The sequence below is a fragment of the Cetorhinus maximus genome, chromosome 8, assembly GCF_964194155.1.
Source record: "Cetorhinus maximus chromosome 8, sCetMax3.hap1.1, whole genome shotgun sequence".
NCBI lineage: Eukaryota > Metazoa > Chordata > Chondrichthyes > Lamniformes > Cetorhinidae > Cetorhinus > Cetorhinus maximus.
In genome coordinates, this window is record NC_135886.1 from 69,446,273 (window position 1) to 69,465,574 (window position 19,302).

General features: G+C 43.2%; 1 protein-coding gene across 3 annotated transcripts in view; it reads right to left on the bottom strand.

The window, feature by feature from the left end:
* The window catches only part of LOC144683703 (UDP-N-acetylglucosamine--peptide N-acetylglucosaminyltransferase 110 kDa subunit), an 87,911-nt gene that overhangs the window by 36,438 nt on the left and 32,171 nt on the right, over window positions 1-19,302 (bottom strand). For all 3 annotated transcript variants that reach the window (XM_078546994.1, XM_078546995.1, XM_078546996.1), the window contains 4 exons: window positions 18,714-18,814; window positions 17,437-17,590; window positions 13,903-14,004; window positions 5,310-5,489 (listed from right to left, as the gene is read on the bottom strand). In XM_078546994.1, the coding sequence (XP_078403120.1) occupies window positions 5,310-5,489; window positions 13,903-14,004; window positions 17,437-17,590; window positions 18,714-18,814 (537 nt within the window). The remainder of the gene's footprint in view (window positions 1-5,309; window positions 5,490-13,902; window positions 14,005-17,436; window positions 17,591-18,713; window positions 18,815-19,302) is intronic.

Below are 19,302 nucleotides of genomic sequence, written 5' to 3' on the forward strand. Positions count from 1 at the left end.
CTTCCTTGACCTCTGTCTCAATTTCTGGTGATAGACTGTCCACAATATTCATTACAAGCCTACCGACTCCCACAGCTACCTCGACTACAGCTCCTCATAACCCACTTCCTGTAAGGACTCCATCCCATTCTCTCAGTTCCTTCGCCTCCATCGCATCTGTTCTGATGATGCCACTTTCAAACACAGTTCCTCTGACATGTCTTCCTTCACCGAGGTTTTCCACCCACGGTGGTTGACAGGGCCCTCAACCGTGTCCAGCCCATCTCCCGCGCATCTGCCCTCACATCTTCCTCTCCCTCCCAGAACCATGATAGGGTCCCCCTTGTCCTCACTTATCACCCCACCAGCCTCTGCGTTCAAAGGATCATCCTCCGCCATTTCCAGCGTGCCACCACCAAACACATCTTCCCTTCACCCTCCGTGGCAGCTTTCCGCAGGGATCGTTCCCTCCGGGACACCCTGGTCCACTCCTCCATCACCCCCTACACCTCAACCCCCTCCCATGGCACCTTCCCATGCAACCGCAGGAGGTGCAACACCTGCCCCTTTACTTCCCCTCTCCTCACCATCCAAGGACCCACTCTTTTCAAGTGAAGCAGCACTTCACTTGCACTTCCCTCAACTTAGTCTACTGCATTCGCTGCTCCCAGTGCGGTTTCTTCTACATTGGAGAGACCAAACGCAGACTGGGTGACCGCTTTGCGGAACACCTTCAAATCTCTCCGCAAGCATGACTCAGACCTCTCTGTCGCTTGCCATTTCAACACACCACCCTGCTCTCATGCCCATATGTCCATCCTTGGCCTGCTGCAATTTCTAGTGAAGCTCAACGCAAACTGGAGGAACATCACCTCATCTTCCGACTAGGCACTTTACAGCCTTCCGGACTTAATATTGAGTTCAACAACTTCAGATCATGAACTCTCTCCCCCATCCCCACCCCCTTTCCGATCCCCCTTTTTCCAATAATTTATATTATTAAAAAAGTATATTCTTTCTTTTCCCACCTTTTAAAAAATTTATTTCGAGCTATTGTTTCATCTCCACTGTTTAGCCCATTTCCATCCCTTCCCACCACCCCACCCCCACTAGGGCCATCTGCCTCTTGCTTGTCCTGCTTGCTACCCTTAATGTCCCCATTAGCACATTCCTTAGATAATATCACCAACATCAACATCCCTTTGTCCTTTTGTCTATGACATCTTTGGCAATCTCTTCTTTGCCTCCACCTATCATTGGCCCTCTATCCAGCTCTACCTGTCCCACCCCCCTCTACCAGCTTATATTTCACCTCATTTCCCTATTTCCTTAGTTCTAATGAAGAGTCATAGGGACTCGAGACGTCAACTGTGTTCCTCTCCGCAGATGCTGTCAGGCCTGAGTTTTTCCAGCTATTTTTGTTTTTGTTTCAGATTTCCAGCATCTGCAGTATTTTGCTTTTATATTATTTTAAGAGCTTCTACAAGGTATGTAAAAGGAAGAGGGTCGTGTAGGTAAATGTGGGTCCTTTAGAGGCTAAGCTAGAAATTATAATGCAGAAGAAAGGAAATAGCAGAAGCATTAAACAAATATTGTCTGCCTTCACACTAGACGATATAAAAACAAATATTGTCTGCCTTCACAGTAGAAGAAATAAAAATAATAGAAATAGCAGGGAACCTAGGGTAGAATGAGTGTGTGGAACCTAAAGTAATAATTTGAGAAAAAGTACTGGAGAAATTAATGGAACTGTAAACCAATAAATCGCCTGGGCATGACAGCCTACATCCCTGGATTCTAAAAGAAGTGGCTGCAGAAATAGTGTATGCACTGATTGTAAGCTTCCAAATTCATTGGATTTTGGAAGACTCCCAATGGATCAGAAGGTAGCAAATGTAACCTTGATAATCAAGAAAGGAGGGAGATAGAACCACAGGCCAATTAGTACGATGTAATCATCCGAAAAATGTTGGAATCAATTATGAAGCAGCGGTAACAGCACTTAGAAAATCTTATAAATAGGCAAAGTCAATATAGTTTGACGAAAGGGAAATCTTGTTTGGCAAATCTGTCAGAACTTTTTGAGGAAGTAATTAGAAAGATAAATAAAGTGGCACCAAAGGATGTAGTATGTTTGGACTTTCAAAAGGCAAGGTGCCACATGAAAGGTTGTTGCACAATATAAGAGCTCTTGGGTTTGGCGGTAATATAATAACATGGATAGAGGATTGGCTCAAAGGATAGAAAAGAGGGTAGGAAGAAATGGATCATTTTCAGGTAGCAGCTGTTGGTGGTATGTTAATTGTATTATTAAGGTTAAGGATACACAACTGAAAGGCATTGAATGATTAAGTAGCTTAAGCACACAAGAAAGACTATACAGCATCTGTGGTGCAATGGTCATCATGTTTGCCTCACATGCGCAAGGTCCCTGATCCAAAATCAGGCAGAAACATTCGGCCTTCTGCGACCGGTGGGCATGGCAAGGGCCAGAGTGCATCATCAGCCCCAGGAACTTTATTTTAATTTAATAAGCTTCCTTTAAAGTTTTGTCTTTTTGTTACAGTGCCCCTTTAAGGAGCTGTTAATTTGTTTATTAGTTCATTTATTAATTAGTTTATTTTACTGGTAATTAAAAGAACATATGAAGAAAAGACTGCTGGGGACACTGTGTTGTTTAGGAAGGAGCCAGACGGTTGTAATTCTGCAATCCGTAAATAAATGTACAATTGAGTAAAAATATTGGCATCTGGTTTCCTACTTCATCTGGCTCTAGAATGAGTTAACAGCAGGTTGTCACTAGTGGTGTGCCTCAAGGATCAGTGCTTTGGCCTTAGCTATTTGTAATCTATATTCATGACTTCGATGAAGCAGCCAAGTGTATCATATCCAAGTTTGCTGATGATAGGTGGGAAAGTAGGCTGTGCAGAGGAAGAATCTGCAAAGGGATATAGACGGTTTAAGCGAGTGAGCAAAACAGTGGCAGATTGAGTATACGATTACTCATTTGGTTAGAAAGAACAGAAACATAATATAGAAACATAGAAACTAGGAGGAGTAGACCATTTGGCCCTTCAAGCCTGCTCCGCCATTCATTATGATCATGGCTGATCACCCAACTCAATAGCCTGCTCCCACTTTTTCCCCATATCCTTTGATCCCTTTCACCCCACGAGCTATATCTAACCCCTTCTTGAAAATATACAATGTTTTGGCCTCAACTACTTTCTGTGGTAGTGAATTCCACAGGCTCACCACTCTCTGGGTGAAGAAACTTCTCCTCATCTCATATGGTCTACCCCATATCCTCAGACTGTGACCCCTGGTTCTGGACTCTCCCACCATCGGGAACATCCTTCTTGCATCTACTCTGTCTAGTCCTGTTAGAATTTTATAGGTTTCTGAGATCCGGCAAATATAATCCTAACCGACTCAACCTCTCCTCGTATGTCAGTCCCGCCATCCCAGGAATCAATCTGGTAAACCTTCGCTGCACTCCCTCTATAGCAAGAACATCCTTCCTCAGATAAGGAGACCAAAACTGCACACAATATTCCAGGTGTGGTCTCACCATGGCCCTGTATAATTGCAGCAAGACATCGCTGCCCCTGTACTCGAATCCTCTCGCTTTGAAGGCCAACATGCCATTTGCCTTTGGTTAGAAAGAACAGACAAACAATTTTTTTTTAAATGTTGAGGAACTATCAAATGTTGATGATAAGAGGGGTTTAGGTGACCTAGTACAAGCAACACAAACAGGAATGTACCATGTAGGTACAGCAAACAAATAGGAAGGCAATGGGTATGTTGGCATTTATTGCAATGAGGCTGGAGTACAAGAGAATGGAAGTCTTGCTGCAATTGAACAGGATTTTGTCAAGTCCACATCTGCAGTAATGCGTGCAGTTTTAGTCACTGTACCCACTGAATGATATACTTACACTGGACGAGGTGCTATGAAGGATTGCTCGATTGATTCCTGGGATGATGGAGTTGTCCTATGAGCAGACTTTGAGAAGAATGAGGTTGTACTGTGGAGTTTAGATGAATGAAAGGTGATCTCATTGAAACAGAAGATCCTAAGCAGGCTCAACAGGGAAGTTGCTGAGACTGCCTCCTCTGGCTGGAGCATCTACAACACTGGGGAAATTGTCTCACGGTAATGTGGTGGCCATTTCAGACTGAAATGAGGAAAAGAAATTTCACTCAAAAGGTTGTGAATCTTGGAATTCTCCACTCCAGAGTGCTGAGGGTACTCACTCCTTCAGTACATTCAAGGCTGAGATCAATAGATTTTTGGTCTCAAAGGGATTTAAGGGATAGGGCTGGAAAGTGGAGTCAAGGTGAAGAATCAGCCATAATCTTATTGAGTGGCAGAATTGACTCAAGGGGATCTGTGGCCTCCTCCTGCTCCTATTTCTAATGTTATTTTCATTCTTTTGGGGAAGGGAGAAGATAAAGTTCATAAAATAATAAGCCAACCCAGTCTCATAAGGAGAGCACCGCCACTGCTACCACATATACATACCTTTGCTGTTCAGAATTTAACTCAAATGTCATTTAATGTCTCCTTGTTAATCTTCATATCAGTTTTCAAAACTATACCCTTCTGCCCAATTCTAAAAACTTTGTAACACTGCCAGAAAGGCTTCTCCAAAAAAACTGAATGCAACTTAATAAATTGGAATGAATTTAGCACAGCAAGGCAATGTTGGCTCAAGCTCTCCTATCAATTTCAACATTGTGTGTCAAATATCTTATTCCATCAGTGAGTTTTTAAAGAAAGAACTATTGTCCCTACAAAGGCTGAAAAATAAAATCACCAAGTTCAGTAAAGGGGATTGCTTTAATTAAGCAAAATCATTTATTTAAAAAGCAGAAAATTATACAGTAAAGTGTATTTAAGTTTAAAGTAGGCAGTTAATCACCTATGATGGTTCTTGGCATCCTGTCCTTCTTATTGTTACTGCATTAACTACAGTGGCTTGAGGCAACAACCTTCTGCCTCAAAGGTGAGATTACTACTCCAGAAGCAAGCTGATAATTCTGCTTTTGCTCAAAGTTGTTATGGGGAAAGAGATGAGAGAAATATAAAGACAGAGACACAACACACACAAACGCACAAATAGAAATAAGAGAAAAATGGATCTCTACACCAGAGTAATCAGATGTGTTGAAACCATATTCTTGTTACCAGGCAGCACTTTCAAAGATTGAGTAAACTTATTTTGTGACATTAGGGTATTCTGAAGAAACTTCTGCGGTGTACGAGATAGAAGATAAGTTGTGACATGCAAAATTACATTACGCAATATATAAATATATGCTACCTTGTCAAGACAGAGATTTCCATGTCTCTCAGCAATAGCTTTACGGAAGGCATGGGACAGCGGGTACAGCATGCTGTGGTGTGGGTGCACAGATGGCAGTCGATTTTTCTCCAGTTGGTCAGCTACGATACTGACCAATTTCTTCATCCGCTCATCATAATCTGTCCAATCACATACAATCTAGAGACAACAGAATGTTTCAAGTGTATTTTTATATTTGACAACAAACTGACATATGCGTTCTGAATTATGAAATGAATGCAAATAAGGAAGGCAACTCTCACCACCTTAGCTTGTGCCCAGGAAGAACCTCCCTAATAAAGCCAACTCAAGCAATTTAGCAGTCATCAATTTGATCCTTTGTTCTATATTAGTTTACCTTGGAGGCATGCTTTTTTTCTGTAAAATAATGCTACTGCAAGAGCATTTTATACAAGGTGTCAAGTTAACCACTGATATTTTATTACTTTGGCATTCAGTTCACTTTAACTGCTGTTCCAAAGTATGTTCAATTCAAATAAAGGCTAGGGGAGCATCAAAACCAACCCAGATTGTTTTCATAAGATCTTCTTTCATTGAATTTGTCATTTGATCCGATGTGGACAGACAAACCTAACAGCTTTCCCATGTATGCCAGTAATGCCTTTTCCAAAATTGCTGGTCCTTGTCTCAGCATCACAAAAGTCTCAACTGTATTGACTGGGCTATTAGTTCAATGTTTTATTAGCAATAGGGATTTTAGTAGACTTGATACTTCAGATAAAAATTGTCACTAACTTAGAAAGCCACAAAATGTCTAGTATGGGAAATAGAAAAGTATGATACACATATGTGTAAATAGTCATTGTTTTGAGGCTGGGATGAAGCAAATTGTTAGGCCAAAGCGAACACTGATCAAACCCTGAAAGCAGTGGGAAGCAGTGAGCATAAAGACAAATTGTGGACTGGCTTACATTTGAGGGATACTGCAGAGTGTGCAGTCTGAAATGTGCTACTTTCAACCATATTGAATCCTGAAAGAAGATAAGCTGCACAGGCACTGAACCAATCCATCATGGAGGACAGCATATAGTTTTCGTCAAACTACTGCAAGAGAATGATGCATTAGAAAAATCACAGAATTGTTACGGTGCAAAAAGGGGGCCACTCGGCCCATCACGTCTACACCGGCTCTCCAAATGAGCATTATGACTCATCAGTGCCATTCTCCTGCCTTTTCCCCATAACCCCGCACATTGTTTCTCTTTAAATAATCATCTAATGCCTTCTTGAATGCCTCGATTGAACCTGCCTCCACCACACTTCCAGGCAGTGCCTTCTGGACCCGAACCACTCACTGTGTGAAAATGTTCTCTCTCACATCACATTTGTTTCTTTTGCAAATCACTTTAAATCTGTGCCCTCTCGTTTTTGATCCTTTTACTCCCTATCTACTCTGTCCAGCCCCCTCAAGATTTTGAACACCTCTATCAAATCTCCTCCTAGCCTTCTCCTTCCCAAGGAGAATAGTCCCAACTTCATAATCTATCTTCATAACTGAAGTTTCTCATCCCTGGAACCATTTCTGTAAACCCCTTCTGCACTCTCTCCAATGCATTCACATTCTTCCTATAGTGTGGTGCCCAGAACTGTACACAATAGTCCAGCTGACTCTAACTGGTGGCCTATACAAGTTCAGCATAACCTCCTTAACAAAAACAAAAATACCTGGAAAAACTCAGCAGGTCTGACAGCATCTGCGGAGAGTAACACAGTTAATGTTTCGAGTCCGTATGACTCTTCAACAGTACTGTTGAAGAGTCATACGGACTCGAAACATTAACTGTGTTCCTCTCCGCAGATGCTGTCAGACCTGCTGAGTTTTTCCAGGTATTTTTGTTTTGGATTTCCAGCATCCGCAGTTCTTTGCTTTTATCTCAGCATAACCTCCTTGTCTTGTACTCTATACCCCTATTAATAAAACCCAGGATACTGTATGCTTTATTAACTGCTCTCTCCACCTGTCTTGCCACCTTTAATGACTTATACACATATACACCCAGGCCCAATGCTCCTGCACACCCTTAAGAATTGTACCTTATTTTATATTGTCTCTTCATGTTCTTCCTATCAAAATGAATCACCTCACACTTCTCTGCATTGAAGTTCATCCGCCACCTATGTGCCCATTCTACCAACTTGTCTATGTCCTTTTGAAGCTCTACACTCCTCCTCCTCAGTTTACAATGCTTCCGAATTTGTATCATCCACAAACTTTGAAACTGTCCCCTGCACACCAAGATCTGGATCATTAATATATATCAGGAAAAGCAAGGGTCCCAATACAGACCTCTGGGGAACTCCACCGCAAACCTTCCTCCAGTCCAAAATAACCATTAACCATTACTCGCTGTTTCCTATTGCTCAACCAATTTTGTATCCACGTTGCTACTGTCCCTTTTATTCCACAAGCTATAACTTCAAGTCCGTTGTGGGACACTGCATCGAAAGCCTCAAAGAGTGGCGTAGACGATTCCACGCCATAGGGGACAAAGTTATGAAAAAAAGGTTAAGCGACTATGATTGGGAAAGGCTGCAGTGAACAAGCCGTTTAACATGGACAGTGCAAGATATTAGAAAAATTCAAAACCCTCCATTAAGCTTAGAAATTGAATGTTTCCTAAACCTTCGGATTTAGTACCTATAATAGAGTTCCATTCCTTTGCACCACTATCCATCATCTCAATGGGCAAGAATTCAGAAAATGTTTTTGACAGGGGTTGCTTACTTTTGGGAAGTAATTTTGCAAAACTATTTATACATACAAGAAATGTGTGTTATAGCAGTAATGGTATTCATGTCAAACAGGACAGAGGTATATCCACATAAAAGCACAGAGTGGGTACTCAGGTGATATATATTCTATGGGGCGGAGTGGAGGAGGGGGTGGTGGGGGAAGAGACAGAACAGTTGTGAGGCAGGAAAAGCTACTGGCAAGTTTGAATATTGGATTAATGTTCAGGCTGATGGCCAAGAAGAAAAGTCCATGACAAAATAAAAACAGAATTACCTGGAAAAACTCAGCAAGTCTGGCAGCATCGGCGGAGAAGAAATCAGTCAACGTTTCGAGCCCTCATGGCCCTTCAGCAGAACTGAAGCATAGTTTCAACAAGGGAGAAATATAAATTGGTTTAAGGTGGGTGGGGGGGAAGAGACACATTGAGGGTGTGGTGTGAGCAGATAATCAAAAGATGTCAGAGACAAAAGGGTCAAAGAGGTGTTGAAGGTGGTGGTCTTTGTCTGAGAAAAGTGCTAATTAAGAATGCAAGACAGGATATTCAAAGTACAGCTCTAGTGGGGGTGGGGTGGAAAGACTAAAGGTTTTAGTTTTAGATTTAAAAATAATGGAAATAGGTGGGGAAAGAAGAATCTATATAAATTATTGAAAAAAAGGCGGGTGGGGGGGGGAAAAGAAACGGGGTGGGGATGGGGGGAGGGGGGTTTAAGATCTAAAGTTGTTGAATTCAATATTCAGCCCAGAAGGCTGTAAAGTGCCTAGTCGGAAGATGAGGTGCTGTTCCTCCAGTTTGCGTTGGGCTTCACTGGAACAATGCAGCAAGCCAAGGACAGACATGTGGGCAAGAGAACAGGGTGGAGTGTTAAAATGGCAAGCGACAGGGAGGTTTGGGTCTTTCTTGCGGACAGACCGCAGGTGTTCCGCAAAACGGTCGCCCAGTTTGCGTTTGGTCTCTCCAATGTAGAGGAGACCGCATTGGGAGCAACGAATGCAGTAGACTAAGTTAGGGGAAATGCAAGTGAAATGCTGCTTCACTTGAAAGGAGTGTTTGGGCCCTTGGATGGTGAGGAGAGAGGAAGTGAAGGGGCAGGTGTTGCATCTTCTGCGTGGGCATGGGGAGGTGCCATAAGTGGGGGTTGAGGAGTAGGGGGTGATGGAGGAGTGGACCAGGGTGTCCCGGAGGGAACGATCCCTACGGGACACCCTGGTCCACTCCTCCATCACCCCCTACTCCTCAACCCCCACTTATGGCACCTCCCCATGCCCACGCAGAAGATGCAACACCTGCCCCTTCACTTCCTCTCTCCTCACCGTCCAAGGGCCCAAACACTCCTTTCAAGTGAAGCAGCATTTCACTTGCATTTCCCCTAACTTAGTCTACTGCATTCGTTGCTCCCAATGCGGTCTCCTCTACATTGGAGAGACCAAACGCAAACTGGGCGACCGTTTTGCGGAACACCTGCGGTCTGTCCGCAAGAAAGACCCAAACCTCCCTGTCGCTTGCCATTTTAACACTCCACCCTGTTCTCTTGCCCACATGTCTGTCCTTGGCTTGCTGCATTGTTCCAGTGAAGCCCAACGCAAACTGGAGGAACAGCACCTCATCTTCCGACTAGGCACTTTACAGCCTTCTGGGCTGAATATTGAATTCAACAACTTTAGATCTTAAACCCCCCTCCCCCCATCCCCACCCCGTTTCTTTTCCCCCCCCCACCCGCCTTTTTTTCAATAATTTATATAGATTCTTCTTTCCCCACCTATTTCCATTATTTTTAAATCTAAAACTAAAACCTTTAGTCTTTCCACCCCACCCCCACTAGAGCTGTACTTTGAATATCCTGTCTTGCATTCTTAATTAGCACTTTTCTCAGACAAAGACCACCACCTTCAACACCTCTTTGACCCTTTTGTCTCTGACATCTTTTGATTATCTGCTCACACCACACCCTCAATGTGTCTCTTCCCCCCCACCCACCTTAAACCAATTTATATTTCTCCCTTGTTGAAACTATGCTTCAGTTCTGCTGAAGGGCCATGAGGGCTCGAAACGTTGACTGATTTCTTCTCCGCCGATGCTGCCAGACTTGCTGAGTTTTTCCAGGTAATTCTGTTTTTATTTTGTTTTGGATTTCCAGCATCCGCAGTAGCTTTTAGCTTTTTGTTTTTAAGAAAAGTCCATGGACTGGCAGAATAGGGTGAAAGAGCGTGAAGTAAAAAAAGTGCAGTGCAAGTACTGACCGTGGATGCACAAGTGAAGATATTACACCATCAGTCCCAACAGAAATAAAAGTGCAAGTAAAGGCCGTAGCTTGAATAGATTAGACAATGAAATGAAGACAGAACAGTCTTGGAACAGGGCTAGAAACACAATTCCTCATGATTGAGAAGTTTTGGGGGCTGTCATTAAATGTGGATAAACTAGGATAAATTAAAGAAAGGCAAACAAAGGAAACTGAATAATCGGAGAGAATTCAGTTTATTCTGAGTTACCAGATAAGAAGCAACTAGCTTTGTCACACAGGTGGATTGGTACTAAAAAAAAATCCATGCAGATGGAACTAAGGCTAAAATGAGGCTAGTTGCCAAGGGTTTTGAAGAGCAACTGGGTGATCGATGTTAGAGTGGACTCTTGCACAACAGGAAAAGTAATCTTGAAAATCTGTTTAGCTCTATGGCCACACATTCATGGGAGTGTTAATCAATTATCATTTCTTCAGGGCAATACTTTTCAGAGAGGAGTGTTTCTAAAACTGGCCAAAGAGGCAACAGATGCAGAAGGAAAACTGGAAACTAAACAAATACATCTATGGGCCTGCTGGTGTGATATTTTTCAGGGTGAGAACTGTCTTGTTAAAAGTAGGTTGTGTTCAACTAGAAACTGAACTCTCAATGTTTTGCATGATAATACCAATAAAACATTCAGGCATCTTCATAATTTATGGTAAAATTTAGAATTCAGAGTCAGATTTGTGAATAAAACATATTAAATATATTGATTTAAATATTAAGCAGAGTAGGTTTAGAATAACTTTAAATCAATTGAGTGTTAGTCCCATCCTTTTCAATCATACTAGGTCCCACAAAAAGATGATGCCAAATCTAAAACAGACAGAGCAATTACAGTGCTTGGCTGGTCAAGTCAACTCAGAATTGTTACAGCACAGAAGGAAGACTTTCAGACTGTTGTGTCTGCGCCAGCTCTCCAAATTCACCTAGTGCCATTCCCCACCTTCTCCCCATAACCCTGCACATTCTTCCTTTTCAGATTAGAATCCAACTCCCTCTTGAACTTCCTCCACCACACTATCAGGCAGTGCATTCCAGATCTTAACCACTGGCTGTGTGAAAATGTTTCTCATGTCACCATTGACAAAAGAATCACTTACCTCTCGTTCTCGATCCTTCCACCAGTGAAAACAGTTTTTCTATATCAACTCTGTCCAGAACCCCTCAAACCTCAAGGTACCTTTATCAAATCTCCTTTCAACCTTCTCTCCACAGAGAACAGTCCCAACTTCTCCAATCTATGCAAGTGAAGTTCCTCATCCCTCGAACAATTCTTGAGAATCTTTTCTGCACCCTCTCAAATGCCTTCACATGTTTCCCAGAAGTAGACATAATACTCCAGTTAAAGCCAAACCAGTGTTTTATACAAGTTTAACATAACCTCCTTGTTCCTGTACCCTTATGCCCCTATTATTAAAGCTTAGGATGCTGTATGTTTTATTAACCACTCTCTTAACCTGTCCTGCCACTTCAATGACTTATGCACGTGTACACCCAGATCCCTCTGGTCTTGCACCCCTTTTAAAATTGTATCTTTATTTAAATTGCCTCTCCATGTGTGCTTTATTCTGTTAGGAAATAGAGATAGTTTAAAGAAGTTATGTTGTATTTGTAGGTGTTAGGAATGAGTTTTAGCTTTAATGTTTAAGTTGGATTTGTATTTCTGTATTGGTGTGTTAAGAAAAGGTCAAATTGAGTTTTAGTTTCACTTTAACAAGGTGCCTGCATTTCTAATGAGTGTTTTACGATTGTTGTAGCTAAGTTAAACAAACAAAAGTAGAAAACAAAGTGCTGTTGCCTAGCCACAGAGGTCCAGAGAGGCAGGTCCAGAGAGGCAGGTCCAGAGAGGCAGGTCCAGAGAGGCAGGTCCCTCCCACAGAGACACACAGCAGGAAAACTAAGAAACAGCAGTTTTGAGTACAGTTTGAAGACAGCTGCCAAACAGAAGCCACATAGAAATGACAGATAGCCAGTCCCAAGCTAAAATTGGTTGAAAGTAGCTGCCAGAGAGAGACTGGAGCAAAAGGAACAGATAGCAAGTCCCAAGCTAAAGAAGAAAATCCCCAAATCCAGGGGAGTGGGACAGGAGAAAGTCCCAAAAAGACCTTCCAGTCAAAAGGAGGACAGGAACCTGAAAACAGTCCCGTTAAGTGAAGTTAAGAGTGAGGGGCAGAGAGAAAGGCTCCAAGCTTCATATTTAAAGAGACAAAAGCTGCAGAAAGCAGGTTTAAAGGGGCAACAGCATGCAAGAGGCAAGAAGGTCCAAAGAGATGGCTGACAGTCGGTGTCTCTTTGCTATGGGCATGTGATGCAGCGGTGTACTGTTGACGGCTGAGTCAGCGAGAGCGAGTGCATGGAAGACAGCTTGAATGCATGTGGTGACCCGGGGAGAGGAACATCTAAAGGAGAATTCAAAACTCTAGAGGTGAACCCTTGCTGAAGGCGTCTGAGCACGTCAGTTTGGGAGAAAATTCCAAGGCAAATTCTTGGAAAGCGGAGATCGGAAACCCAATTGTGAAAGACGGAGTTCAGTCAAACTGATTGGCTCATGGTGTGAAAAGCGTCTGGGGGCGGCTGAGGAGAGATCCACAGCATCTGGTTGAGGTGGCATCTCCCACTTGGTTTCAGAGTGTGCTGTGCCTGACCACTGCTTGCCAATTGGTTTACATAGACTGCGTATTTGCTGTGAACATTAGAGTATTAGGTAGCTTTTGTAACTAGTGTTATCCTTACAAATCTGCATACATCTGTAAAGGTATAATTGTGGATGAAGGGGTACTGTAATATAGTTCATCTTTTCTTGTTTAATAAACGTTTTATACTTTTGTCAGAAGTTCATTAACTGACTCCGGTGACTCTGTTCAGTAGCCCCTCTCCATGTATCTAAACAAACAAATAAAAGTTAGGATCGATCAAGTTGGGTTCCACCCTGGGATCAGGTTTGTCCAGTGGTAGCTTCAGCTAGGGATAATAACAACTTCTATTTAATGTTTCCAGCTGCGCAATAGTGGTTGTGTTGCAGTTTAACCTGACCCCCACTGAACACAATAAAACAAATAGTTAGAATGCAGAAGCAACTATAATAGTAGAGGTAACTGATATAGTTGTGTTGAAGGGAAAGCCAGATAAACACACGGCAGAAAGGACGAGAAGGATATGTTGCTGAGGTTTGATAAAGAATGGGGGGAGGAGGCTCACATGGCGAATACTGTGCAGACCCATTGTCAAAGTGGTCTGTTTCTGTGCTGCAAAGACAACGCACGTTTTGCGCAACCAAACAGAACAAAGCAGTACGAGATACTCAGTTTTAGGGTATAATTCTATTAGGAAAAAAAGTTAATGGCAGAAGCAATTGTAACCCAAAGGAATTCTGTTCAGTGCAAGATGTTCATAGTGTCATCTGTATAAAAAGCTAAGCCCTCCTCATCACTGTTCGTGTAAAAAGCTAAGCACTCCTCATCACTGTTCATGTAAAAGGCCGAGTTCTGTTCCACTGGAGCAAGTGCACCTAGCTCATGGGATGTCAGTTACCTGCAAGCAGTGCGCCAGATTACAATAGGCATCTGGGAAGTCTGGCTTTAGCTTTAAGGCAGTCCTGTAGGAAGCAATAGCTTCTGGAATATTTCCTGAATCCTGCAACAAAGAAATAAATTTGTGTTTTAATCCCTACAGGATGGCATTACAATTTCAACCCAAGAATAATCAATAAGACTAATACAACTCTACCTGGGGAGATAGTGGCATAGTGGTATTGTCACTGGACTTTTAATCCAGAGACCCAGGGCAAGGCTCTGGAGACCAGGGTTCGAATTCCACCATGGTAGATCGTGGCATTTGAATTCAATAAAAATCTGGAATCAAAAGTCTAATGATGACCATGAAACCACCGTCGATGTTATAAAAACCCATCTGGTTCACTAATGCCCTTCAGGGAAGGAAATCTGCCGTTCTCACCTATTCTGGCCTAGACGTGACTCCGGATCTGCAGTAATGTGGTTGACTCTTAATGCCCTCTGAAATGGCCTAGCAAGCTGCTCAGTCAGTCAGTAAAAGGAATGAATGAAACCAGACCACCCAGCATCGACCTAGGCACCGGAAACAACAAAGGCAAACCCAGCCCTGTTGACTCTGCAAAGTCCTCCTTACTAACATCCGAGGGCTTGTGCCAAAATTGGGAGAGTCACAGACTATTCAAACAACAGCGTGACACAGTCACACTCATAGAATCATACCTTACAGATCATGTCCCAGACGACACCATCATCATCCCTAGGCATGTCCTGTCCCACTGGCAGGACCAATCCAGCAGAAGTGGCTGCACAGTGCTATACAGTTGGGAAGGAGTTGCCTTGAGAGTCCTCAACATCAACTCCAGACCCCATGAAGTCTCATGGCATCAGGTCAAACAAGGGCAAGGAAACCTCCTGCTGATTACCACGTGCCGTTTATCCCCCCGCACCCACCCCCTCAGCTGATGAATCACTCATCATGTTGAACACCACTTGGAGGAAGCACTGAGGGTAGCAAGGACGCAGAATGTAGCCTGGGAGGGGGACTGCAATGTCCATCACCAAGACTGGCTCGTTAGCACCACCACAGACTGAGCTGCCCGAGTCCGAAAGGACATAGCTGCTAGACTGGGTCCACTGCAGGTACTGAGGGGACCAATAAGAGGAAAAAGCATACATGACCACATTCACTAACCTGCCTGCTGCAGATGCATCTGTCCATGACAGTATCAGGAGGAGTGACCACCGCACTGTCCTTGTGGAGGTGAAGTCCCATCTTCATATTGAGGATACCCTCCATCATGTTGGGTGGCACTATCACCATGCTCAATGAGGTAGATTTCAAACAGATCCAACAACTCAAGAGTGGGCAACCATGAGGCGCTTTGGGCCATCAGCAGCAGCAGAAATGAACTCAACCACAATCTGTAACCTCATGGCCCAGCATATCCCCCACTCTACCATGATCACCAAGCCAGGCGATCAACCCTAATTCAACGGAGTGCAGGAGGCAATGTCAGGAACAGCACCAGGCACACCTAAAAATGAGGTGTCAACCTGATGGAACTTACAACACAGGACTACTTGCGTGCCTAACAACATCAGCAGCAAGTGATAGACAGAGCTAAGCAATTCCACAACCAACGAATCAGCTCTAAGATCTGCAGTCCTGCCACATCTAGTCGTGAATAGTGGTGGACAATTAAACAACTCACTGGAGGAGGCCCCACAAATATCCCCATCCTTAATGATGCAGGAGCCCAGCACATCAGTGAAAAAGATAAGGCTGAAGCATTCGCAACAATCTTCTGCCGGAAGTGCCGAGTGGATGATCCATCTCGGCCTCCTCTGGGGGTCCACAGCATCACAAATGCCAGTCTTCAGCCAATTTGATTCACTCCATGTGATATCAAGAAACGGCTGAAGGCAAAGCTATGGGCTCTGACAACATTTTCAGCAATATTACTGAAGACGGGCTCCAGAGCTTCCCAAGCCCCTAGCCAAGCTGTTCCAGTACAGCTACAACACTGGCATCCACGCAAAAAACTGCCCAGGTATGTCCGGTACACAAAAGGCAGCACAAATCCAACCCGACCAATTACCACCCCATCAGTCTACTCTCCATCATCAGTAAAGTGACGGAAGGGTTCATCAACAGTGCTATCAAGCTGCACTTGCTTAGCAATAACCAACTCACGGACGCTCAGTTTGGGTTCTGCCAGGGTCACTCAGCTTCTGACCGTATTATAGCCTTGATTCAAGCATGCACAAGAGGTGAACTTCCGAGGTGAGGTGACAGTGACTGCCCTTGACATCAAGGCCACATTTGACCAAGTGTGGCATCAAAGAGCCCTAGCAAAACTGGTATCAATGGAAATCAGGGGGAAAACTCTCCGCTGGTTGGAGTCATACCTAGCACAAAGGAAGGTGGTTGTTGGAGGTCAACCATCTCAGTTCCAGGACATCACTGCAGGAGTTCCACAGGGTAGTATCCTAAGCACAACTATCTTCAGATGCTTCATCAATGACCTTCCTTCCAGCCTAATGTCAGAAGTGGGGATGTTGGCTGATGATTGCTCAATGTTCAGCACCATTCATGACTCCTCAGGTACTGAAGCAGTCCATGTCCAAATTCAGCAAGACCTGGATAATATCCAGGCTTGGGCTGACAAGTGGCATGTAACATTTGCGTGCCACACAACGACCACCTCCAACAAGAGAGAATCTTACCATCACCCCATTACATTCAATGGCATTAACGTCGCTGAGTCCTCCACTGTCAACATCCTGGGGGTTACCATTGACCAGAAACTGAACCGGACTAGCCATATAAATACTGTGGCTACAAAAGCAAGTCAGAGGTTAGGAATCCTGCGGTGAGTAATTCACCTCCTGGCTCCCCAAATTCTGTCCACCATCTACAAGGCACAAGTCAGGTGTGTATGCAACACTCTCCACCTGCCTGGACGAGTGCAGCTGCAAGAACACTCAAGAAGCTGGACACCGTCCAGGGCAAAGCAGCCTGCTTGATAGGCACCGCATCCACAAATATTCACTACTTCCAGGACTGACAAAACAGTGGCAGCAATGTGTACCAACGACAAGATGCATTGCAGAAACTCAACAAGGCTCCTTAGGCAGCACTTTCCAAACCTACGACTGATACCATCTAGAAGGATTAGGGCAGCGGACACATGGAAACACCACCACCTGGAAGTTCCCCTCCAAGCCACTCACCATCCTGACTTGGAATTATATCGCCATTCCTTCACTGTCACTGGGCCAAGATCCTGGAACTCCTTCCCTAACACCATAGGGCCTGCAGCGGTTCAAGGGGGCAACTCACCAGCACCTTCTCAAGGGCAATAAATACTGGCCTAGCCATAACACCCACGTCCCGTAAATGAATAATAAAAAATACCTACTTAAATACTCGTCAAGAATTGCATGCTTAAATTCACTTAACTTGCTTGTAAATTGTGAGAATCACTTCCTCAATGTGCAAGTTAGGTCAGAATAAATTTTTAAAAAATCTTCAAACATCACAAGTCCTTACCTTATGGATTGAGGCCAGGTTGCTGTGAGCATCAGCAAATGCAGGATTTATCTGAATTGCTCTTGTGTAGCACTGCAAGGCACCCTGTACGTCTTGCATTTCTTTGAGTGTGTTCCCCATGTTTGAGTAAGCATCAGCAAAGGTTGGACTGATTCTGTCAAAAGGAAAGATGGCAATCGTACATCAGTTATATGTGAACAGCAGTCATTCTACAAGTCAGCATAAAGCATGCTTCCAACTATGGAAAAGGATGCGGGAAAATTTGAAATAAGACAAACTATTAAAACAAAATACATCAGTATAAAGATACATGGTGTTTTACAAAAGGAAAAAGTATCCAATTTCCGAGATATATACTCCACATTTCGAACAAAACCTTAAAAGCCTCCAAATAACTGACTTCCTGACACAAAGCTGTTTCTGATACTACAAAGAACAGCAAGTATCTTGCTCATATTGCTGAATACCCCAGCGTATTGGCCATGTGTGCATTCACACTGCTGAAGATGGTGATCAAGCAAACTAAGTTGTTTTTATATTTCTTCACCCAAGTTCATTTTCATAGTTTTTATCTGGCCCAATAATATTCCACATTACCTGAATCAAAACACGTTGATGAACCAGAGATGAAAAATTCCTTCACTAAAGAATGAATCTCACTTGTTAGTCACATTTTTACCTTACTAGCATCCACCTTAGCAAGATTGTAACACTTCTTTACATGCTGTATTTATAAAATGTCTTTGTGATTTTCACATATATGCTGACGGCATGCAACTCTACCATACCAGGCTTCTCCACTATAGCTTAATTATCAGATTGCTTATCCGATATCCTGTATTGGATGAGCAGAAATTTCCTCCAATATTGAGAAAACTGAAGGCATTGTTTTTATGTCTGTTTAAAAACTCCATTCCCTAGCAACAGTCTAAGATTAAGCCACTCTGTGTGCAACCTTGGTGGCAGGTTTGATCCCAAGATGAGCTTCCAAACTCATATTCATGTCATTACTAAGACCACCTATTTCCACCTCTGTAACATTGTCCAACTTCACCGCTATCTCAGCTCATCTGCTGCTGAAACTATTCATACCTTTTATCTCTAGAGTCAACTATTCCAACACACTCCTGGCTGGTCTCCCACACTACCCTTTATACACTTATCTCACTCAGAGTCAAGCTCTCGACAAAATTGCTACTAAATCGGCTAACTGTTGGAATAGGACTAATATTAGATGTATTACGCAGGGTATCTCATGCAAACAAGCGGACGGTTACCGGATAGCCTCCTTATAGTGCATTAACGCCTCCTGCAGTTTACCCTGCTGCTGCAACACACTGGCCAGGTTCGAATGGGCAGCTGCAAATTCTGGAAACACCTAAAATATCAAAAAAAGACATGACTTAGTTTTAATTTACATATTCTCCAATATTCTATGGATTATAAATAGATGCAGTTCAGCAAGAACAAAAAAATTAAAAGACAAAACTTTCAACATGTTGAAACATCTGGGGTAAAAAGATTGCGATACACTTTCAGTCAATCAACACTCTCCAGAAAAAGTCTGAAACAGGACTTTATAAAATAATAGATTTCCCACTTTTAAATCTGTATTTTTAACTATTCCATGTCTTGCAATATCCTACATTTTGAAGAGGATGGGGTTTCAGGGAGAAAATTACTTCTCTATGAATCAATTGGTAAAGATGGCATATGATTGAGTCAGACAAGGAAAGGGCCTGGATTGATGCAGTTTGTGTAGATTTTGCTGGTCTCAGTCAGGATAGTACATGGGTTGCTACAGTTAGTCCTAGTTCTCTAAATTAGATTAGCTTTGAATCCTATTCTAGTCATTTCAGCTGTAGA